The following is a 25,724-nucleotide window of genomic DNA, read 5'->3' as shown; positions in this document are numbered from 1 at the left end:
CAACTCTGGCTTGCAGACGGAGGCTCTGCTTTTACCTTGTCTCGTTTTTCGTTTACTTTGCGTAGATATCATCTTCGTCTCTTTGTACAATATCCGTAATAAATATAGGACAAAAATATGACGATTGATTAAGTTGGATAATAATAAACGTTTCTCGCATAAAGAAATACGTAATAACGATGTGGGGCATTTAAGGCACGTTTTACCCATCAAAATGGTTCAGCCTGCTTTGAGAGCAATGGATTAACTTTCTACAGTTGTGAAAAGTATACTGAGTGCGAAAGACCGCTGGACAAGGAGACGTACGACATCGTCTCGGAGGTCTTGGCATAGGGCAGTGGTTGGCGCATTCCGATGGGCGTGCAGAAAATAGTGGTGTGAATTTCTGTGCGGACGCACTGCTTCTCCTTTATTCTTTTTTATTTTTCCTAAAAGTAGCCGTGTTATTTGTGAACTTGTTTCTAATCCGTATGCTTTTGAGCATATCGTCCTAAGCTGTGACGTTATGTAAAAGTCCGCAAAACGTACATATAAAGACCCGCTTTACAAAGACGTACTAACGTGCCTGCGTGACCTAGAAGCAGTTGGTATAATTTGGAGTTGATGGAAAGGCCCTGTGAGCTCGAATCCACTACCCCTGCATGCCGTTTGAGGTGAGGGCCCACAGTTTGCAGCTCCTGCCAAATGGGTTGTGTTACGTGGCCGCTTGACGAAGCGTCACCTTACGAAGAATAGATGCATAGCCGTACGTGTCAGTTAGGTGCCAGCTACAATCCTGCCAGAGCCATGTCCGCGATACTTCACTTGCAACACCGACAGCGGGGAATATATATTTTCTGCAGAACGTGACTATTAGCTCTGCCACGGGAAAAACAGATTCCCAGAGTCGGCCTTTCCACCCCCTATCATAGGAAAGATTGATGTCTTTACTCGAGGCAAGGGAATATTACAGGCCACACCTTCCTTTTCCTGCAAGAAAAAATTCAACCATTAATAAACAATGAAGTGATAAAGATTTCCTAAGTAATAAAATCGTTCGCTGGTCCCATAACATACCTAGACACAAGTTTTTTTCTGCAGTTTTATGTTTCTTTCCGTTAAATTTCTTTCAGTATTAACACTTCGGTTTAAATTGTTTCAAGTTTCTTCGGCCTTTGACATTATTATGCATTACCAAAAACAGAGAGAGAAAGGTATTTAACAAAAGAGACAACGGAGAGGGCGGCGAGTGGCAGAGAGACCCCGACCTGCAACTGCTTTTCCCAGAGCCATTTGGGCGCACTACAGTAGCTTGCTTCTGTGGACTCAAGCCACGATCATCACCACGTAAGCCGAGAGTTTGAGAACTGTTCTTTGTTTTCTTCCACCTCCCTTATTGTCATCTGATCGGTGCTAGCTGGCGCCTCGCTTAGACGATGTAGCACGCGCCGGAATGCTTTCACTCGATACAACTTTGCACTGATGACTCATTACTCTCAGATAATTATGCACAGACAAGAGAGGTCTCCCAGGGCTCAGTGCTCTCTTCACTCCTTTTTAATATAATAATGTGCGCTGTTACGGTTCATCCTGATGTCACTATATAAGTATATACAGATGACATAAGATTCGTCGCCTCCACAAATCATATTCATGCCCTCTATCGTTCACTACAGCACTTGAGGCCTGGTTTTGACAAAATTAAGTTGGCTTTAAATGAGTGCAAAAGTAGTGTGCCGAAACCCCCTTATATTTTCGTTAAACTACCTCTCAGAGGTCACACCTCAAGAGGAATCTGTGAGGTATTTAGGCAATACGCATTTTCTAGTATCGATTTGAGGCCTCACATCAAGTTTGATGTTCCGAAAGGTGAGCATGCACTTTGTAGGCTCATATTGGTAACAGTAAATTTCGAATGCATCGAGATACTCTTCGGCTTCTGAACTAAGCCTATGTGAGAACGATGCTGAAATTTGGCCGCGTTATTTTTGCTCCTTGTCTCCGAAATATAAGCTGTATCCTTTGCTGCTTTTAGAGCGACGTGCTCTGCGCCTCTGCCAAGGGCTTCCACAATAAGTACGAACCACTGTTCTATATTTGAAGGTCCGCGTTCCGGACCTTAACTCCCGTTTCCTCCTCCTAAGTGTCAGAATATTCTTGCGGTCATATGAGGCTACTCCCAGGGTGGCTGTACCTATTTTTGCGTCAAACCCGGCCCTCTTACTCACTCACCAGTGGTCAAGGTTCCGTTTGCCCTAAGTTGTTTTTACGCAAAGCATTTTAGCAAACATGGTGTTAACCTCGGTACTATAACTCCTATTGGTTGCTCAACGTCCATTGTCGATATCAATTTTTTTTCTTTACTTCCATCCTATGTGAAGTACTTACCTTCAAGTCTATTTACAGTCTCCTATCTGATCACATTGAGAAGTTCCCTGAACACACTGTAATCGCCACTGATGCATCTGTGACTGCGTAAAAAGGAGCAATTGCAATCTTTTCAGGCTCTTTTCTGGAGTCTTTCGCTGTGAGTCCCGAAATTACACACCGATCTTTTTAGCGGAGTTTATGGCAATCGGGCTTCCACTATTAAAAATTCCTGGCAAAAAGTCAAACATAATTTTTCTACCAGACTCTCTTTTTGTTTTATTGTCACTGGTGTCAGCACGGAACGCTGTTTTCTGGCGCTCACTAAAGTATTTCTTATAAGGATGGGTGAAACAGATACGCTGCATCTGGGTCACCGGTCGCTTCGGCATTTTCCAGAACTAGGCGGCAGACTTTTTGGCTAAATCAGCTCTTGATGCCCCTGCTCCAAGCACCATTCCTAATATCATTGTATTTGTTATGTCCCGTTTTCAGCGTTGTCAATACATAGCCGGCTCATGCAATGATTCTTTGCTATCTACAACAGAATACCAACATCTCACATACTTATGTAAAGTTCATTGAAATCACGGCCGTGTGAGGTAACGCTGCCTCTCATGAGATGCAGGATTCCCCGTCTAAATTTTCACTTATGCAGATGCGGGTTCAGCCATACCAACCTTTGTGAGGCTTGCGGTGAGATTGAAAACATTGAACATTTCTTTCTCGCTTGGCGAAGGATTTGACATGAGAGGAGGGCGCATTCAGAAATTCCAGTAGCCCAATTGGGATTTACGTTGTCGGTCCCGCTTCTACTCTCCTTCGGTGCGAGTGCGAAAGGATTTGCGTTGCCTCAAATTTGTCAGTATTTACTTAACTACTTTTTGGCTACGGACAGTTTCTTGCTTAATGTATTCCAAATTTTCAAATCTTTAGTTTCGTATTTTTTTCCTTTAATTCAGATTTGTGATCTCATATCTTAGTTTTTGTTTAGTTTATAATTAATTTATTACACTAATTCAGCATCTGTAGGACCAGAATAGGCGGCAGCATCAGTAATCGTATGTGCGGTTAAATATACTGAAGCGGCTCAGGCTTTGAAGGGAGGAATGCGAGTTAACTTGACTAGCTGTGCTTTTTAGCTTGGCCTGACATCGCGCAGTAAATGGGAGGAACTTCGGAGTTGCCGCCATCGAGACTCGGGCGCGGCGGCTAGGTTTGAATGCGGATGTCTTGTCTCTGTAATAGAGCACTCAGCTACTGGGCCACCACGGCGGATTCTCTTCGGAGCTGCGGTCGCAGTGAATAAGAGTGGCTGTTTTCTAAAAAGCAACTTCTCAGCTCCGTTTATGTATGAATGTGGGGCTTTCTTACAATGTAGGCCCACATTTTTCTCCGAAACCAGGATCAGTGACCATTACAACGTGGTCCCGCGTAATAGCTCGACCTGCGTTTTTATATGTGTATTGTGCACAATAAGTTACCATACATTATCGCGCATACATTTCATACTGCAGTTCTCAGTACTATAGCATTTATTCTTGCAGCCTTATTTCTCAATATATTTCATCCCATTTCAACCAACGTTGCATGTATATATACATGGTGCTTAAAATTAGACGTCAACAGTTTTTTTAAACATGAAATGCATTATACAATTTATTTTCTTGTGGCATATGGCTCCAAACGAACGCAAATTGCTTAGAAAAGGATTATGGGGTCGCACTCCCGAAACGACTTACCCTATGAGAGATGCCGTGTGTGACCTACCATGTGTGCAGAAAAAAATTCCTTTTCCTAACGCTAAGTTCAAATTATTCGTAGAGCATGATAACATTCATCATAGCTTCTTTAAAGACGTCTTTCCCTCTGTATATGTCTCAATATCGGCGGGACACAAAACCTGTATTTCACTTGGTACCTTTCCTAAATTTTAAAATCATTTCTTACCTGAAAATTTTGTGTTGCTAAATCAAGATGCTGGATTGCGTTTAAAGCAACTGGTTATGAGCGTCCAAGGAAAATAAAATGTATAAATTCAACATGACAAGCGGGATTCGCTTCAATATGAGAGCCCAATAGGTGGCTTAAAATGGTCGAAACGTAAGCAGGTGGAGCCACTGCCTTTGTTTTGCCATCTGCAGTATACTATGGAGAAAGCCAAATCCAGTCAAAACATTTTTCCGGTAAATGTAAAATTTCAACAACTGAACAGATAACAAAATGTACATGAGGCCCACATGGCGACACTTATTTGCATTAGGGACATTTTGGTGGCTTACAGCCTGTTTGCACCTATCTAATTTCATAGATTCCCACCTATGACACATAAAGCATAACATAGGGTGTAAATTGAGGGCACCGGTCGTTCTAATATGAACAACACGGGTGCGCCCTGGTGCATCAATGCAATTTCTTCAATGGAGACTGGTCAAGGCCTAACGTGGGCTGCCGACAAACATCCGAATGAGTCCCATTTGACACAGATAGAGGAAGCGGATGTTGGACTGCCGATTTTCCTCCAATTTCCAAATGTGCTATTCTGACTATTTCCCTTGATGGTTTTACTTTGGACCAATGTGGGTCGCCACTCTGGATGAAAGTTTCCTTTTGATTTCGGCGGGCTACTCACATAATGATAAGGACCGACGTGGGTTCCAACTTCCACCAGGATGGGTCCAAGTATATTTGCTCAGGTTGTTAGCATATCGTGCCTATGTGGACAATTGATGGGCTTTTGTTAGGATGTGGACAAAAGCAATAAACATCAGGTTAATAGCATCTGAAACTCTTCTGCTCCAATAAAAGTGTTCAGAAAATTAGTCATCAGTTCATGACTTAGACGATCCAGTGTTGGTCGCACGACACGGCGACAAAACTCATTCGACACAGCTGCGCAATGATTTAGCCATAAACTGAACGTTCCTGACACTACTGAGAGGCGTGCGAGACAGTCATTGAGGAAACAATCACGTGAAGGAAGTAAAGCAATACAATGTCCACGAATACCGTATTACTTGCGTGCCAGACGACATTCGCACCCCGCAGGTGTTGACTGCGGGACTGCTAGACTTCGGGACCTTTGTAGTTCGGGCATAAACTGAGTGCGAAACGTCCTATCGTTCCAAAATATCGCGGATAGGCAGCATAGCCTCTTGGCGCCGCCTAATTATAGTACATTGTCCGCTAGGGACGATGAAGCTATGCGGACCCATTGGACTCGAATTATTGGTGCAAGCCAATTTGCTCGCACATAATATCGGCCACACGATCTTAACAGCATTGATATCATGATAGGTGAACTTAGCATGTCTGTAAAGAACACTTATTGAAAACATGGATACAACAAACACACGGGAGAGCACGTATGCCTAGTTCAACCTCTTATCTTGTGTGTACTAAATAGAACTGTAGTTCTATTTACACTACACTACGGAAATTAGTAGGCTCCCTAAACTAGCCTCTCATATATTAAAAATTAGGTGTGAGTAATTCCCCCTCATTTCAGAAAAGTTTACAAGGTCGCAATAATCAAGGCGAATGAAATTTCGTTATAATATATAGAAGCTTCCAACTGTTACACAAATCGGCCGTAATAATAATTTAGGGCACATATAGCACAAATAAGGGATGCAAAATTGCATGCAGATAATACTCAGGCAATGCACTGTGTTCAGCCCGCTGTGACCACTGTAGCACAGGCAGCGGCCTTGAAGCAGCAGCTAAATATGCTTTAGTGCTTATTTTTGCAGGGACAGGTCTCGCTTACCTTGAGTCAGCACTCATGTCCTTGACCATTCTGCCACTAGCAATATGGGGACTCGCGGCGTACATAACTCGATGCAGACAGGGGACCTGTTGTGGTTTTGTGAGGGCATTTAGAATTTGGGCAATCGTTGCAATACCTGCATTAGTCCCTAACAGGACTCTACTACGCAAGAACTATTTGGCACTGCTCTATTTATGCCCCACGGATTCGATATGGTGGTTGCTCGGACTAATGCCAACCAAATAAGCACACACTCAGAATAATGGTTCCTTGTGAGATAACTGACAGCAGATCCAGTAAAGGTGGGGTCACTGTGGAAAAGAACTGACGCAGTAGAAATGAAGCCATCCTCATTAGATTGCCTCGGCAAAACTGGGGCCGTGGCGGAAGAAAAAAAAGTCTTGCGTGCCTGCATGCTATCCAAGTCACTTTCTTGTAGATTACTTGAGGCAGGTGCAGCTTTTATGAGATCACTTTATGGGAAAGCCACCTTTAAGTGCATATGAGGCCGCATAAGCTTTACTGGTTTCGCTCATATCAGACGAGATGGGGCTGAACGACTGGCATTCATGCCTACTACCCCCCCCCCCCCCCCCCCCGCCAATGTCCCCAATGTAATATTTGAAGGCACCTGCTACAGAAAGCTGTGCTCTAACTGCGAAAACGTCATCTAGGTCAACGCAGGCTACCCACACACATTTGCTGAAGTTCCTATATCTGTTTAGCGCTCATGGAAGCACAGTCACGTGTCCGCACGCTGCCTACGTAGGAATAGTTATGTATATGACGGCTAGAAACCCCCTGGATGCGGGTTCGATTCTACACTGGGAATATCAGGGCTCAACACCCTGACACGTGTGCATAATGCTGTCGTGAATTCTCGCTATTCATTATTTGTAATTGTAATTACTGTTATAAATGATTTGTGTACTAATTGTAAGCATGCTCAGTCGGTTCGAAAATTTTCCTTACTTTGGTCATCGCGCTCACGTAATGTTTGCAAATATTACCAGAACATCGAAAGGCGTAACTACCTCTAACATCATGTAACTTGATGTAAAACAACAGTGTGAACAATTTCTAGCATGAAGTCTGTTCAGCGATTAAATAAAGGTGATTTATAGAACAATTCGCAGCATATTTTCTTTTGATGGCCGCGCGAAGGCCGATTTTTAACACTCGCCATTCGTCTTGGTTTCCCACTCTGCCCTCCTCTGCCTTTGTCCTGGCATTGCAGCCTTTAAAGCCTTTCTTCGTGGCTGTAGATCTCCAAGGACTGCTGATGCCAGGCTGCGGCAGTGTGCGTATCACAGCATATTTTGATGGCATCATGCTGTACGTTCCAGAAGAGTTAGCTTAAAAACTTTTATGTCCAGGATGTATACCTCAGCCGGAGGTTTCTGAGAATACCTCTAAAAGCAGCTGCTTCTCATAGAGTTCACGCAAAAGCGCATACCCGAATAATTTTTTTTCTGTTTGAAGGAATGAGCATTTTAGGTATAATTCTTGACTGCTTTTGTGTCTGGGAAGGAGTGTGGTCTTCCTTTGCGGAGGGTGTCAAGGTTCGCGCCCGATTGGCCCAATCATGATTTAGCTTTGCGTTAGCGACGGTATTTTGACTATACAATTATGCTGGACACAATTTGGCACTTGTGCCGCATTTACAAACCACCATTACGAGATATGAGTAATGTGGAGATCTGGTGGTCTTATATTTTTGACCCAGAGGAACAGAGTTAGTCGTTTTAACTGCGCTTGGAGAGCCACGCCAACGGGGAAGGTTTGCATTTCCAAACCTTTCTATCGCCTGATTTTCTTGCACTGAAGAGCCTTTCTGTGGGAATGGAATCGATGGAAAGCGGCAAACGTAATCGTAAAGCCAAAACCGAGCAAGCCCCTAAAACGGGAAAAACGTATACCCATTCCTTAACCTTGCGTGTTGGGAAATTTATGGAGCACATGGCACAAACGAGACTTGCGTGTTTCATGGAGCAAAGCAACCTATGGGCGGACGAGATGGATGTTTTCCGGCCAGGCTTGGCGCAGAGGACGTGATACTGTGACTAAAATACGAAATATTAGACTAACGATCTGGGAACGTCAAAGTACACATGGGACTAGACCTAACAAAAGCCTTCGACAACGTCAGGCAAGAAGCTATTCTCAGTTGTCTCTAGGAGATCGGAGTGGGATCCAGAATATATGACTACATAAGAGACTTCCTAAGAGATAGAACAGCCTGCGTTAGTTTCCAAGATATTGAGTCTCCCATATTGCAGCTAGGAAGTAGGGGCATACCGCAGGGTCGCTTCTTTCCCAATTCTTCTACAACGTGGCGATAAGGGGTCTCCCAAAAGCGCTGAGTAACATCGAGGGGCTCAAATTTAGCATGTACGCGTACGACACCAATCTCTGGAAAAACCAGGGGTCTAATGCGAGCATTGAGAGACAGCTGCAGGCAGCGGCAGACACTGTAGCGGACTACGCGGCTAGTAGGGGGCATTCATGGTCACCGTAGAAATCGTAACTTCTAGTCGTCAACGCAAAATCATTGAGGTGCGAGAAATCGGAGAAATCGATATGAATGTGGAAGGAATGTCCGTACCAAAGGTTAACCAAATACGAATCCTAATGCTATACATTCAGGAGAATGGATGCAACGACGGGATACTAAAGATATCAAGGAGAGTAGCCGGGTCGGTTGATACATCATCACTAAAGAAAGCGCGCACTTTCGACAGGATACAGGGAGTAAGACAGCACAGATTTGGAAATGAATACAATATATTTCAAATACATTTTAGCACATCAATACGCGAACATTTTCTTAAAGTATAAAAATATTGCTGAAGAAATAAACTTTCCAGAAGTGGCAGTGTAAATGAAGCGTATAATAGTTTAATCACACCACAAGAAATGCATATAGTGCTCTCTGCCGGAAAGCAGACTGCACCAGGGTCTGATAATTGAGTCCCGATGCACTGGCTGCAAAACCTATAGTGGGATCGGGGATTGCTCGTGTTCTAGGCGTCTTCCGAGACTTCTTGCTCCTGTTTACTAGAGTCTTCTTCTCATCGCTCATTATTCTTCCCTTCTCCTCATCTTTTGAAGCCCAGGGAAACTAGCTGACATGTTTATGGCGTGTACATGCGTTGTAGTGACTAGCGACGATTACGTGAAATTCGCCGCTGACTATCCAGTTGTAGCTTTGGATACAAAAGAGATAGGTGCCTCCACATAGGGTCCTTGGTGCCGCGCAAGTTAGAGGTGCATGTAGAGAGCGCTTTTGCTGCCTATGGCTTATTAACATGTGTTTTAGATGTGCACTGATGTTACAGCAATAACGTTTTTGAAATAAATTTTACCTAAACAAGAAAAGAAACAAAAAGATTTCGTAATGAAACATGGTGTAATGTCGCCTCACGTCTGCTCTTAAGGTAAAACTTGAGCGCTTTCTAATTTTCATTTAAAAATTATATTTTACTCCCAGAAAGAAGTAGAAGCATCCAAAAATTTTATTATAATTTTAACCATTGGCACATAGTTGCGAGTAACAGAATCCACTGACTAGGCCATGAAGAGCGACCTTTCATAGGCCTGTTTCCTAATCTTCATAGGTCGGAGATAAGAGGGTGTGTTTATGTATATGCATGTTAGGTGTTCTTTCACATAATGGTGCATTTTATGTCCGCATGCTACTGTCAACTGTTTTTAATTTCAAACTGGCGATAGGCTGAAAACAAACTCTTTCATCAGAGCTTAAGTCTGATTGTTTCAAGCAATTTTGTTTAAATATCACACATAATGGTGAAGGTCTACACATAAACATTCTTGTTGCTGGATTGCTCTAAATGAGTGTGAAAAATAAAAATGATTGTGGAGGCCACATCATCTGCTGATATATCCAGGACCTATTGAGCTGCGGCAAGAGCTGAAGGCGATAACTGTACAGGGAATAGAAACAAAATACTGCAGATTTGCATATTTAATCAAATGCGAAGTAGGTGCGTAACACTCCTTATCCCTGCTGTACTTTTCATGCATTTTACACTTTGTTATGAGGTTCTTGCGCCATTTAATTAGTAGAATGACGTTCCCACTTTATTCGTAACCGTTGTACTTCAGCCCGTCAAACCTGCACCGCAGTGCCAGACGGGCAGGCGTCATCCACTGCTACGCGAAGCAAACGCGCAGTCCAGCCGTGTCCTGAACTTTTCCTGCACCGTCTTCAGAAATGAGCGAAAACAGGCAGCCCCGCCGCGGTGGTGCAGTGGTAAGAGGCCCGACTATTGTGCCGGAGTACCTGAGTTCGATCCCGACCACGACGGCTGCGTTTTGATAGAGGCGATCGAAGAGGAATCTCGGGGCTGTGCGATGTCTGCGCATGGTAAAGATCCCCAGGTGATCGAAATTACTCCGCAGCCTTGCACTACGGCTCTTCTTTCTCTCTATTTACTTTCATTCGCCCTTGCCTCCCTTCCCTTACAGCGCGGGTCAGGTGTCGACAGAGCTAGTGTGACAAATACTGTGCCCTTCCCTTCCAGTGAGCCGTTATTATTACTATTATTATTATTATTATTATTATTATTATTATTATTATTATTATTATTATTATTATTATTATTATTATTATTATTATTATTGTTGTTATTATAATAATTATTATTATTATTATTATTATTATTATTATTACAGGCACAACGTATTTCTTTACAATGTCCTTCCGAAAGGTCTGATGGTGGGATTAGTGGGGGAGAGAGAGAGAGAGAGAGAGAGAGAGAGGGAAGCGCGCTTGAAGGTGAGCTCCAATTGAGGCTCGGAGGTGAGCTCAGTTAACCCTTTAACCAGCAGATCAACAATATTGTTGACCCACTCTAGGCGGCAACAAAATGCCTCTCCCTAAAATTTAGAACGTGTTCCTCCAAATTTAGCATTTTTATAAAGTAGCCTCTGAAATAAAGATGTATGAGTCGTCAATAGATGGCCGTAATGACCGTGTTCAACCTCAAAGTGCCGTCGTCGTCGTCTTCTTCGCGCGCGCCACGTTGGCAGAGTTCTGGCCTCAGCAGATGCCGATATCCGAAGTTAAGGGTGGCGACAATTTTATTTCTTTGTAGAGGCGTCTCTAAACGTGGCCCGTGCAGAATAGTATCACCTATTTCGCAGCAGAAGCGGCAGTGCCGGACGAAATAAATAGACTACAAAATTGTCGAGCTGCCAGAATAAGGTAAAAATTTACCGCCAATGATGTGCAGTCGGCTGTTTGTTTTTATTTCCACAATTGGTTTGAATGTGATACTGGACATGTAAATGAACACAGAAAACTTTGTTTAGAACTACCTTTGCGTTGCCGCTTCTGTGTGAGCTGCTCAAGGTCACTTTTCTTTTTTTTTTTTTGGGGGGGGGGGGCAGTTTATGGCGGGAATCTGAGTACTCGTGTTCATATAAAGGTGAAATAAGCTTCGCGGAACGTTAGCTTTTCATCACTTTATTTTTTTTTGGTTCTTGCCAGCAAGTAACGTACTTATCTTCCTGGAGCCATGGAAACAACGGTGTTTTATGGAAATCGTAGTCAACACAGGAGGTCAGAGGGCGCTGTGCTCTCTGCCATAAAAGTGTGTCAGGCTTCAAGTCCACCAAATGTGCACGTCTTTTTGCGCCTGAAAAGCGGCAACAACTGTTTTCTTCAATTACAGCTCAAATAGGACATGACTGACTCATGTCAGTGCGCCAGCTTTGTGCTCCTTATCTTGGCAGATGAACAAAATTGTAGACGTACTGTATTTTTTGAAATCCTTTTTCAAACGCATTCCCATTTTTTTGGATGCACATTTAGACTAACAAAAACTAATACAAACGAAGGAAAAAATTATGGCATCGCTTTATCTGGTCTTGCCAGTTAAAGGGTTAAGCTTCTTCACGACGCAGCGAGCAGCTCGGAGCCGAGATCCAGGGAGCACTACGCGTGAGCGTCTGCTATCTGTGAACGCTGGGGAGTAACTGATGTGAAGGGAGATGCCGAAGTTGAGGACGCGTGAGCGACACACGACTGCTCACTCCGGAGTATAGTGAACTATACTCCGGAGTAACACACATTGTGCAACGCTGCCCAGTGACGGTCGCCACGCCCCCAACAGACACGTCCCTCTCTCACGGTCTTACTCCCTCACTGGGTGCATCTATTCGGCCGCTCCGCCCCCTCAGTGTTAAAGGGGGCATGAAACGGCTAGAAAGGTCACTGACAAATGTTTTCAATGTGCAGAACAAATGCTTCCGAGCATTCGTTCAAAGTAAAACTCATCAGAAAAAATCCAGCGATTTGTTATTTATTTTTTAAAACAGCCTTTTTTGAAATTCGCAGCTGGAGAAACTGCAGAAAGAACACGAGCTAGCCTTCTTCTCGCTGCGCGGTGAGCAAGCTGCGAAACCGACTGACTACGAAGGCCAGGTTGTTCGCCTGGAGCAGCAGATTGACAAGTACCAAACTCTGGCTGGCATTGAGGAACTAGCCCGAAAGGCTCGTGATCTGGATGCACCTCAGGCAGTCGCGGTGCCCCGACGGACCCCCGTGTTGCAAGCTGTACCACAGCGGTCTTGGGAAGTCCAGACCACCCTCGTGTCCCTGCGGTCATGCGAGGCACAGACTGCCGCAATGGCAACCTGCGAAAAAGGGGTGCAGGCGCAGTGGAGGTTTGCTGTGGGCATGGTTCAGACGGACGAGGTGGAGCGCTCAACGCAAGAGTCTCAGGCGCAGGTCGACACCTGTCACCGGGAGTGCCAGACAGACGAAGTGCCCACTAGCAAAGAACCTAGTCCAACTTCAGTCTCTGTGACCAGCCCTGCTGCTGTGCAGCCCCCGCCTCCTCCCCCTCCGCCACCACCACCAACATCCTTTCCTTGCGCTCCACCGCCTCCTCCACCTCCTCCTCCTTCATCCTTTCTGGGTGGGGCTGCACCCCCGCCTCCTCCCTCTCCACCTCCTCCTCCGCCATCCATTCTGGGTGGGGCCGCACCCCCGCCTCCTCCTCCTCCACCCCCTCCTGCCATGGGCATGGCGCCCCCACCACCACCACCACCTCCACGGCCTTTCCCAGCCATGTCCTCCATGCCCCCTCCTCCGCCCCCACCACCGCTGATGGCGCCTGTCCATGGCATGCCAGCTCCACCGCCTCCTCCCCCACCAGGAATGGGGCCTGCACCGCTGCCAGCGCCCCCTGTGGGCGGCTGGCACAGCGCATATGCCATAGCCCGCAAGCAACCCGTGAACCCGAAGGCACTAATGAAGCCCCTATACTGGGCGAGAATTCACGTGCCCGCACAGCAGCCAGAGAAAGCTCCCGAGAAGGAAAAAGACCACAAAACATTGTGGGAGTGTCTGGAGGAGACTCCTCCTACAGACTGGGCTGAGTTTGCTAACCTGTTCTCAAGACAGATCCAGGAGAAGAAGCCAACTGCCAAAACGAAAACCAACCAGAAGAAAGGGAAAGAGGTGGCGAAGCTCCTTGTCCAGAAGCGGTCACAAAATGTAGGCATTCTCATATCGAGCCTTCGTCTTGAAATCTCAGACGTCGAAAATGCTATCTACAACTTTGACACATCGATTGTAAGCCCGGAAACTCTCCAAGTTCTGTACGAAATTCGCCCCACGAGTGAGGAGCTCAATTTGATCCAAGACCATCTGGCCCTGAAGCCCGACATTCCCTTGGACAAGCCAGAGCGCTTTCTGCTCGATCTGTCTCGCATCCCCGAGTATGCCGACCGTGTGGGTTGCATTATCTTCCAGTCGACGTACACAGAATCCATCAGTAGTGTGGAACACAAGCTCAACAACCTCAAAATGACATGCGAGACGCTGCTGCACAACAAGGAGGTCCACAACATTCTGGGTCTTATATTGGCTCTCGGTAACTACATGAACGGAGGGAATAGGAGTCGTGGACAGGCTGATGGCTTTGGCCTCGAGATCTTGGCCAAGCTGAAGGACGTCAAGAGCAAGGACAACTCTTTAACTCTTCTTCACTACATTGTCAGAGTCTATATAAGCAAGTTCCAAGAGAGAGGGGACATCACCCGGGAGAAGTTGAAATTTCCTCTGCCTGAGCCGAGCGACATGGAGCGGGCTGGGTTAGTCAGTTTCGATGACATCAGGGCAGATCTTAAGAAGCTTCGCTCCCAGGTCGAAGGTTGCGAGACGAAGGTACAAAAAGTGCTGGCAAACTCCGACGCCGAACACCAGGAACCCTTCAAGGAGCAGATGAACATTTTCCTCAAGAAGGCTTACAACGAGCACAAGGAGCAGGAGGAGAACCTTGAGGAATGCCGGCTAAAATTCCTGGAGACCAAGGAGTACTTCAGTCTGCAGCCAAAGTCCAAGAACGAGTCCGAGTGGCCCAAGGAGTTCTTTGCACCGTGGGTGCCCTTATGCAACGACTTCAAGAACATCTGGAAGAAAGAGGTGCAGCGCAAGATCAAGCTCGATTTTGAAGCAGCAAGGAAGAAGGTGAAGGACCTGCAGGAGGCAATTATTGACCTGGCAAGCGTCGTAAATATCAGTATTGCTCTCAACTGAAAATAAATCCTTATCAACTTCTTCGTGTCAAGGTTCGGGCGAGATGATTGCTTATTCCACGCCCATGGCAGGTGCGTTCGCGACGCATGATAGTGGCTTTATAATATAAACAGCCAACGCAGCGGCGAGCTTGCAGCAGTCTTCACGATTTTGATTTGCAGCTGCAGGTGGCTTTCACAATCTTCCGAACATCTCCAAAAGCATAAGGAACCACAATACGAAATTACACACTCTGCAATAGCTAAAGCAAGGTGCTTACCTCTAGCCGCATGTCGTAGTCGACGCTCTTCATCTCGATTACGAATTTTGCGATTACATCGGACAGCCCCACGGCGCTGGAAATTTCTTCGCGAACGCCGTAAACGGGCTGAGAAGCATACATATCTTTGCCAAATTGCACACTGGTACCTTTGAAAGACTCTCATAGAAGCTGCCTCATTTGAATCCTGGAAGCAAGTGCTTCATAATGCGAGACCCGATATACAATTGGGCGCCGTAAACCGCACTGAAGAAGCCGCCACAAGCCACCAGCTAACGGCCACTTTGCTCTTCCACTAAGACCCAGTAACACTAGCCTCAACAATAAAGTTTTTTCTCTCTCACATCAACGTTTTCAATTCGCCTGATTCCGCGAAATAGCACGCGACTGCCGCTTCGTTCTGGCATTCTCGAAATACGCGCTGGAGGCGGAACAGACATAATGCGAACGGCTGTGCGGTAGGTGATGCTAGAGCTCCGGCAATGGTAGTGCCCTCATAGCAGCGCACGTGGCGTATAGCATTAATAAAAGGGCATCGTAATTAGGCTTAATTATTCGTAATTAAAGATTGTGCAGGAATACTCACCTACATGTGGTCATGATGACCAGGCAGTTGAAAGCGTCTACGAACTGCGGAAAGGAAAGACGCCGTATACTTTACTAATAGGCGACTTCAATGCCAAGGTAGGGAAAAAGCAGACAGGAGACCAGGCAGTGTGTGACTTTGGTATTGGTCTACGAATAGCGGGCGGCAGTTATTAAGTTTGAAGAGTGCAATACCTCACGAATGATGAAAATTTTCTTCAGCAAACCGGAAGTGGACATGAAAAGTTCTTAACGGGGAGATTAATAATAAAATTGATTTGGTGTGTTCTAACCCCGCCATTATGCAGGATGTAGATGTAATCGGGAAAGTGCAATGCAGGGACCACAGGATGGTAAGGTCTGAACTTATTCTAAAGCTGAAGAAGGAACGAAACAGATTAGTAAGAAGTCCATCAATGCATTACTGGTGAGGGGGAGTGCAGAATAGTTCAGGATCTCGCTACAGAAAAGATATTAAGCTCTAACCGAGGATGACAGCATTAGCCTAGAAGCAATGTCCAATAATTTCGCAGATATCATTACTGAGTGCGCTTTAGAAGTAGGCAGTAGGATAGTTAGAGAGGATACCGTTAAGCTGTCTAAGGAGACGAAATAGTTATTTAGGCAACACCAAAGTAAGAAAGCTTCAAATTCAACAGACCAGATACATTTGGTAGAGATATCAAAGCTAATCCATAAGCCCAAATTATCCGAAGTAAGGAAGCATAATATGGAGAAAATTGATCATGCTGTAAAGAGTAGGGGAAACCTGAAGTTGATGAAGGAGAAAAGAGGCATAGGCAAAAATCAGGTGTATCCGCTGAGGGACAAGGCGGGCAATGTCAACATGAATATGGTCAAGATAGTCAAAGTTGCCAAGGGGTTCTATAGTGTTCTCTGCCGTAGCCAGAGAGGTCAGGACAATGATGAGGTTGGCGGTAGGGAAAACCAATCAGACTTACCCGCAGTGACGAAGGACGTATTTGATTCAGTAGAAAGCTCGACGGTCATAAAGGCATTGCGAAATGAGGGTGTAGACGAGTCGTACGTGAAAGTGCTGTACGATGTATATACTGGCTGTAAAGCAACCGTAGTCCTGTTTTAAGAAGTAACAAAATTTTTATAAAGAAATATGTCAGGCAAGGAGACACGATCTCCCCAGTACGATTCATAGCTTGAATGGAAGAAGTATCCATAGATTTTCAACGAGAGCAGTTAAGGGTAAGGGTAGATAGAAACTACTACAGTAATTGTCGATTTGCTGATGACATTGCCATGCAGTAACTCGGGAGAAATGCAAAGAATAATTCATGGCCTTTATACGAAAATTACAAAAGTTGGCTTAAAAATCAATCTGCAGAAGACTAAGGTAAGGTTCAACAGCCTCGGGAAGAAATAGCAGTTTACGTTAGGTAGCGAAGCACTGGAAATATTAGGCGAATATGTCTACTTAATACAGGTAGTAACCGCAGATCCGGACCTTGAAAGGGAAATAACAAGGAGAATAAGATTGGGACGCAGAGTATTTGGCTAGCACTCGCAGTTTATGACTAGCAGCTTTTCGGTATCGCTCAAGACGAACGTTTACATAGTTGCATATACATGTACTCACCTATAGGGCTAACACGTCGAGGTCAAGGGAGTTCTACTAAAGTTGAGGAATAAGCAGAGGGCTATGGAATGTAAAATGGTACGGGCAGTATTAAGAGATACGAAACCTGCAGAGTGGGTCAGAGAAATACCTCAAGTTACTGACATTTTAGTGCAAGTCAGGAAGAAATTTACATGAACAGGACATGTAGTGCAAGGTGTGTCTCATCGATTGACATGTATAGCGGCTATTGGCAAATTGATTTCGACAAAATATTGGTTGGCTGGTTGATTTGTGGGGTTTAAAGTCCGAAAGCGACTCAGTCTGTGAGAGACGCCCTAGTGGAGGACTCAGGAAATTTCGACCACCAGGGGTTTTTAACGTGCACTTGCATCGCACAGCACATAGGCGCCTTGCTTTTCGCCTCCATTGAAAAGCGGCCGCCGAGACCGGGAGTTGATTCCGCGTCTTTGGGAGCAGTAGTCGAGCGCCGTAACCACTGCGCCACCCCGGCGGGATGACTTCGATGAAAGAGATCGCTAGATGACCGCATTCATCACACCGGACGGCCTATTCGGGTTCAATGTGATGCCATATGGCCTCTCACCAGCATCGTTTCAACGAGTAATGGAATTGTTCTGGCGGGCTTGAAGTGGCAGATTGGTCAGGTATACTTGGATGATGTCGTTGTCTTCTCCTGTAGCTTCGAAAACCACTAAGAAAGGCTTCGGACAGTGCTAGAAGCTATCAAGTCATCAGGGCTAACTTTGAAAGCAGAGAAGGGCCACTTTGCCTACGAGGAACTGCGATTCCTGGGTTTTATCATTAGCAAGGAAGGTGTTCGCCCATCCAGAGAAAACGGTTGCGATCACGCACTTTCCACCTCCCGCCGACAAGAAAGCGTTACGCAGGTTCTTTGGGCTATGCGCTAATTATCGACAATTTGTCAGGAACTTTTCGCACATCGCCAAGCCGTTGACGCAGCTTACAAAGATTGACGTAGATTTTAAATTGGAAGGGAAGCAAGAAGAAGCCTTCGTTAAGCTTAAGCGCCGTCTACAGTCCCCTTCTGTCCTGGTCCCCTTTGATGAAAACGTCGAAACTGAACTTCACTCCGACGTAAGCGGTTTGGGCCTAGGCGCGGTTCTCGTTCTGAAGAGTGCAGGACAGGATTAAGATATCGCCTATGCCAACCGTTCAATTTCGAAAGCTGAAGCCAATTATTCGACAACGGATAATGAATGTCTTCACATCATTTGGGTGACATAAAAATTTCGCCCCTATTTGTACGGACGACCATTCAGGGTTATGAAATATCACCATGCTCTCTGCTGGCTCGCCAACTTAAAAGATCACTCCGAACGCCTTGCAGGATGGAGCCTAGCGTCTTCAAGAACTCGACGTCACAGTCGTCTATAAGTAGAGCTGCAAGCCCTTTGAAGCAGACTGCTTGTCACGAGCTCCCCTTGATGCGCTACCGAAGTAACAAGGCGAAGATGCCTTCTTGTGACCGGTAACGCCAGCAGTTTTGTACAGCAGGAGCGCTTGGACCCTGAGGTAAAAGACCTTGCTGATTACCTCGAAGGAAAGATCGCTACCCCTCTTGCTGTGTTCCGGCATCATTTATTGTCGCTCGCCCTGTACAACGACGTCGTCGTTTATAACTGCGCAACCAGCATAAAAGCACAGCTTCTTGTAGTACCCAAAGTCCTCTTACATGAGATTCTGCTGGCGGTGCACGATGAACCGACAGCAGGGCATCTCGGATTGGCGCGCACGTTACACATGATACAAGAAAATTATTACTGGTCGCGGTTGCCTGCCAACCTTGTTAAATATGTGTGACCGTGCTGTGAATTCCAGCGACGCAGAGCAACCCTGACGAGACCTGGTGGTTGGCTGAGCCCCATGCCGCCGCCGAGTAAACACTTTCAACAAATTGAGATAGATCTTCTAGGCCCCTTCCCAGCTTGATCACCAGTCACGCCGAAGCCAAAGCCGTTCCTAATGGTACCGTAGCACCAGTTGCTAAATTTTCCGTCGAAAGAAGTTTTCTGCGAGAAGGCGCTCCTGAGGTGATCATCACGGACAGAGGAACTGCATTTACGGCTGTGCTCACGCAGGTCATCTTGCACTACAGTCTAATGAGTCCGCTTAGGACAACTGCCTACCATCCCTAGGGCAATGGGCTTACGCAGCGCCCCAACAAAACGACCGCAGACATAATCACCATGTACGTGGACGCCGAACACAAGACCTGGGACCCCATCCTGCCGAACGAGATATTCACGTATAAGAAGACAGTCGAGGAGAAGGCGAGAGCGACTCCGTTCAAGCTTGTGCACGGCAGGGAGCCCACAACGACGCTCTACGCAGTGCTGCCGCACGTAACCAACGAGGACAACTTTGACTTCGCCGCCTACCTGCCGCGTGTAGAGGAAGCCCGACGACTCCTACGGCTGCTTATTAAAGATCAACGGCGACATCAACACCTGGCGATATAACTTATGACGATGCCGCGCAGAGTACAAGCCAGGAGACCAGTTATGTTTTTGAACTCTAATTTGCCGCCATGGGCTAAGCGAAAAGTTATTCGCACGATACTTTGGGCCATACAAAATACTTCGCTGCGTTGAATAACTCGACTATCAAGTCATTCCTGACAGTACGAGAGCATCACAACGTCGGCAGACGCGCCCAGAAATTGTACATGTTGTTCGTCTGAAGCATTATTACGCGCGTTGAATAATCCGTGGTGTTTAAACTTTGTAACTCTATGAATAAGTTGCTTTGTGTATTTTGGAACATCAAGGCGTTCAAGGCGTTGTTTTTCAAGGGGGGAGTAAAGGCGCGAAATCTTCAAAACTGTATTTGTTGTTCTTTAGGAGCCGTTGTCATGCGGCGTTATCACTCTGGTTCTGGCACGTATATCAATTCTGTATTCTTTGTTTGCTAAATCTCGATGTCGCGAGACTCATTTTATCAGTTTCTTTGTCGCGCAAGGTGCGCCGAGATGTGTCTCGACGATTTCGATGACTCGCGTATGTCTCTGCAATGTTCCAAGTTGTTGCGCTAGTAACAGTTTGGGGCGTTACCTATAGATGGTTCTGAGCAGCCTTTAAATTGAGCGTTGATGAGTGCGACAGGTATTCTTTGTTCAACGATCGACGAGCACGTTTGTTGATATCACCACCGAGTTGCTTAGTTCTTTTGCGGGCGCAGGCCAGGCCAATTTTAATTTCAGCACTATCACGCCTGTGTGCTCTTTTCTTGTATACGGCCTTGTCACCGCCACTACTTGCCAATAACCTGTATTTGTCGTCCTCTTTATCAATAAAAATCCTTAGTGCTCATTGTTTATTGGTAAACTTGGGATCTACTCTGTCCTTGTACCACGGATGTCTGTTATCAGGCGGAAAGGTTTTTATTTATCAGTCATTAGGACTACATGATCAAGGCGCCTCAGTCCTAGTAATTACTGATTAATTTGTGCGTCTTGATTGAACAAACGCTTGAAGAATATTGCGGTGTTCTCTGGTTTGGAATGCAGTCCTTGTAGGTGTGCCAAAAACATAAAGATGACAAGAACATCCTTGTCTATAAGCCATGGCTGTATCTCTTTTTACCTTTACAAATATTTTTTAAACGAATAGAAAGTAATTCCAGCCTCCGTCTCCAGTGCGCCCAGTATGTCCCACAAATGATCGAACTCCATTGTCGCATGCCTCTTTATTTCAGAAAAGCTACTCACAGGAACCGGCATTTCTTTTGTTCATATGAGTACCCTGAGTAAGTGAGAACTGATTGTCCTCTCACTTGCTTTGTTTTTTGGAATCCATTCTGCAGTTCTTCTATCACACTATCATTCTCCAAGCAAGCCGAAACTTTGTCCTTTATAAACTGGATACCAGCATTTTATACGACTGTGGTTCTTTATGGCGGCTTTCTCCTCATTTTTTGAAAACGAAGCTTACCCTTTTTAATGTCCATATAATGGGGCTTGGCCATTCGTTTTCAGTTGGCACACCCCCTTTCCTTAATGTTTACTTTCTATTGGGGCACAATTTCTTTATAATCAAATTGTGATACCACTCACGACCTTTCAAGTGATACATAAAATAATCTTCTAACCCCTTTTGCCACTTCCCACTCCATTACTCGTGCAATACCATTGCACCAACAGATCTTTCTTTCTTTCTCCGACAAAAAAACTTCGGACACTTCTTTTTGTCATCCCTATTTTCGTTGGGGTCGCCACATATGAACTTCCGTCTTAACTGGAGCCCAGTCAGGGGGATTGGAATGAATCAGTTTGTGTTTGGTTCAGGAGCGGCGTGGTTGCCTGGCTATCTTTCTCTGTCGGCCTCCCGGCACGACAGCACGGGAACGCCCACACAACATAGTGTCAGAAATGACAGCAGCATGCCAAACTCGTATTGAAGCAGCTCTCAACGACCCTCAATGGCAAAAAGATGCTCACGAACGAAAGCGCCCAGTAGGCATAGTTGCTAGGCCTCACTCTGCAACCGCTAGACGCGTTCGACGTCTGCAACCCTGCAAGTTGGTCTTTATGGAAGTCTCGCTTCGAGGACTATGCCGCTTTCTCCGGTCTACGAAACACTCCGCTAGACGTGCAAGTACATACGATTCTGTACTGTATGGGCAGGAAGCTCGCTCGCTGCTAGACACTTTTTCATTCGACACTGCCACGTTAGCCACCTACGACGCAGTTATCAAACACTTCTCCGAGAACTTCGAACATCTCTGTAATGAGCTCTATGAGTCGTCTCGGTTTCACAAGCGCGTTCAACAACCAGGTAAGAGTGTCGGCGCATTTTACGCCGAGCTGTTCTAGATAATCAAACGTTGACACTACCAGTCACCGGCAGTGGAAGAACGCTTGGTCCGCGACAGGTTTGTAATTGGATTGCTCGACATGCGTCTCTCTAATAAGCTTTGCTGCTTCCCGAAGGTAACTCTGAAAGAAGCTTGGACGCAATCTTGTCAGTCCGAGGATGCGGACAAGGAACGCTCACTCGCACAGTCTACCTCGCCAGGCATGGTCAACACTAATACTGCGACTCAAAAGTTTTCGCGACGGCCGGTCGATGCCAGAACGCGCTCACTGGATGTGAAGTCGGAACGCTATCGTGATATTCTGGTCTGTTTCTTCTGCGGCCGCGCATTTTATAGACGCTCAGACTGCCTGCCAAAGAGCTCTGTCTGCAACTGCTGTGGTAAGACAGGTCATATTTCTGAGATTTGCCGCTCTAAGAAGTCGAGGCAGGTCAAACTCAGTCCTATCCAATTGGACACTTTCGAGAAGCCAGCTAAAGCCAAGAATGTGCATTTCACAGTCGACAACTACACAACTCACTTCAAAGTAGACTCAGGTGCCGAGGTTTCCGCAGTTTCAAATCACTTCCCCGATGGCCGGCTGAGCTCGCCAAGGTAGATGCTATTTTGACAGGGCCCTGTGCCTAACCTCTGCTTGTAGGAAATCGTATTTGGCACATCTATCTCGGCAAGGGAAGATCTTCTGCCAGCGTCTTTACGGCATTCACTCACTTTCAGTACCTTTACTGGGTCTACCAGCGATCCAAGCTCTTGAAGTTTGGGTACTGTCAACATTTTGGGTACTGTCAACACTCTTGAGCCAAAGCTTTATGCTGAACTGTTCTGCGTCCTCGGCATGCTCAGAAATGAGTACATCATTCGCTTGAAACAAGATGTGCTGTCTCACTCAGTGCCCCTCGACGGATACCAATCCCGTGGCGTTCAGTTGTTCGGCAAGAACTTGAAAAACTCGAAAGCCACGCCGTCATTTGCCGTATTGATAAATCAACTCCATGGTGCGCCGGACTGGTGGCAGTGTAAAAAAATGTAATGTACCGTTTGTGTGTGGACCCGACTCGACTAAACAAAGTGGTTCTAAGGGAAATACATATTTGCCTACCGTTGAACAAGTTGTTGGTCTCATCGGTGATGCAGCCATTTTTTCGAAGCTGGATGCAACTGCAGGCTTCCACCAAGTCAAGCGGTCAGCAGACCCGCAAGCATTGACAACTTTCATCACTCCTTTCGGTCGCAATTGCTCTTGCCGACTGCCCTTCGGCATCACTTCCGCTCTGGAGTATTTAAATAAAATGGCCAGGATCCTTTGAGGTCAGGAGGATGTTGTCAACAGGATTGACAATTTTCTTGTTTTTGGACGTACCAATCAGAAACACGATTAAAGACTAGAGCGAGAGTTTGACTTGTCTTGCAACTGCAGGTGTCACAATAAACAAAGGCAAGTTTTGGTTTGAGGTCTCCGAAGTCTCCTTCCTAGGTGTCGTCGGCTCAGCACAAGGCATCAAGCCAGACCCGGGCAAGATTGATGCAGTGTATGTAATGCGACCTCCCACAGACGTTGCAGGTGTCAGACGTTTACTCGGAATGTTATTCCTTATTAATTTAAACAGTGCGAACACGATGACAAAGAACAAGATAAAAGAAAGCCAGAGTACAAGCACTTGTACTGTGGCTTTCTTTTATTTGTCCTTTGTGTTCTTGTTCGCACTGTTTAAATTATTAACGAATAAGTACCACCTCGCCCAACAAAGTATTGGGATGGTAAATCATCTTGCTAGGTTCTTGCCTCATATTTCGGAAATCACTGCTCCGATACGCACCTTTCTCATCAAGAATGCTTGTTGGACTTGGCAGCATGAACATCAAACTGCATTCAAAAATGTCAAGCAACTTCTGAGGTCCGAATGATGGTTGGCCAAGTACCACCCATCAGATGCCACAACAGTCTCTGCCGACGCCAGCTCGTTTGGACTCGGAGCAGTATTGCAACAAGCGCAACTGACTGGTGAGCGGAGGCCTTTTCCTCAAGGTCAATGACGACCACAGAACAGAGGTACAGTCAAACAGAAAAAGAGACCTTGGCTACAGCGTGGACCATCCAGAAGTTCGACCAGTTCATCAGAGGCAATACCATCACCATAGAGACTGATAACCTTCCGCTGATGTCATTGTTCGTCAAAATGAAACTTAGCGTGCTTCCTCCGAGAGTGCAAAGACTCAGGCTTAAGGCAATGGCTTACCAGTTTGAGATCATATACGTGCCCGGAAAATTGTTGGCTACAGCGAATGCATTGTCCCGCATCCCTATCAAAGTGCATCCAGTAGACACGGTGGAACATTTTGCTACAGCAGTCATGGCTTCTGCTCCAAATGTGCTTCTTGTGAAGATGCGGAAAATCAGGAATGCCCAAAGTTGTGACTAATAATGCACCAAGCTCATCTCTTTCTGCCAGCACGGCTTGGCAAAGAATTCAAACATTCCTCTTCAAGTGTGAAAGTATGAATCAGTCAAGGATGAACTTTCTGTTTTTGATGATCTTCTCCTCAAAAGCACTCGCCTCGTGATCCCTGCAGCAATGAGGCCAGTAGTCTGGACGCTTCTGCATGAAGGGCTCAGGGCATCAGTCGCTTCAAGGCCCTCGTTCGTGAATCTGTGTGGTGGTCTGGCATAACAGCGGAGATAATCTCCCTCCTTACCAGCTGTCAAAGGTGCGCCCTTACACACTTAATTCTCGTTCCACATAAACGCCACAGGTTCCACATGAGTTCCAGATAAATCACTTATTCCAGATAATTTATCTTTAACAAGACGTTATTAGTTTGCGCTACGTGGAACGCTACACTTATGGCGTATTTCAGTCTTTTTAACTGGAACGAGCTCATATTAACTGGAACATATATATTCTTTAAATGAAACAGCCGTTTTTCCAACTTCCGCGTGTTCTACTTACCAACAACGTGCTCGAAAGACACATTGTGGCGTTCTAGATAAAACCCGGCAATGTCCAAAAAGAAACAAAAAGATTGCATGGGCAATCTCCAGTTGTGGGTTTCCTCAGAGCAGTTGGCACCCTTTGGAATTAGGACCAAATGCCAATTAGTGCCCACCCCACTGGTCCAACTTAAAATAATTTGGAATCAGCTGTCGTTTTTCGACTGGGGGGTTACTGCAGAACGCATATTATGGTTACCATTACAAAGCGTACTGCATAGATTTGATTGCAAATTTCAAAATGTTTTATTACTTGCTTGACATTTAGAGCAAAGATTAATGTTGTATTTATTAAATATGCTTAATATTACACACTGGCGAAGGCTATACCAAAGCAGATGAATATATTAGGCTTGATTATGGTTTCTTTTTTTCTCTTGATTATTGGTGCAAGCTTCTAACCCGGTTAACTGATGTCACGTGTGTCTCTTATTATCTGGGCTGACTTTTTATTACATAATTTTGTATTTTGTGGTGGCTGTGATATGGCTGTGCGTAATAGAAAAAGAAACTGTGCTATTCGAGAAGCCGCTTCGACAGCTGAATTTATGAATGTTTGTTGTCTTCCGATATTATTGCCAGATAACTTGAAATGCGGTGATGATTCTATGTCTCAGAAGGCCAAGTAAATATACATGATTCAATGAGAATTCAGGGAAGAAATATTCCTGTACATAATTGCATGCATGTATGCACAAGCGAAATGGTGTTAGAAGTTTGGAGCTCAGATGACTAACTGGAAAAGAGAGCTTAGCGTAT

The 25,724-nt window shown here is 45.6% G+C and overlaps 1 protein-coding gene across 1 annotated transcript; it reads left to right on the top strand.

Moving 5' to 3' along the window:
• Window positions 1-641: 641 nt before the first annotated feature.
• On the top strand, window positions 642-24,396 carry LOC146184474 (uncharacterized). The gene is made up of 6 exons (XM_084608556.1): window positions 642-653; window positions 12,477-14,648; window positions 19,300-19,434; window positions 21,786-21,936; window positions 23,394-23,505; window positions 24,003-24,396. Exons 1-6 carry the CDS (start codon window positions 642-644, stop codon window positions 24,394-24,396), a joined length of 2,976 nt encoding a protein of 991 aa, XP_084464682.1.
• Window positions 24,397-25,724: the final 1,328 nt, after the last annotated feature.

The sequence above is a fragment of the Amblyomma maculatum genome, chromosome 7 (assembly GCF_055883805.1).
Source record: "Amblyomma maculatum isolate TAMU_Amacu chromosome 7, ASM5588380v1, whole genome shotgun sequence".
Classification (NCBI taxonomy): Eukaryota; Metazoa; Arthropoda; class Arachnida; order Ixodida; family Ixodidae; genus Amblyomma; species Amblyomma maculatum.
Note: the sequence above shows the minus strand (reverse complement) of the source record. Positions and strands in the feature narration are given on the sequence as shown.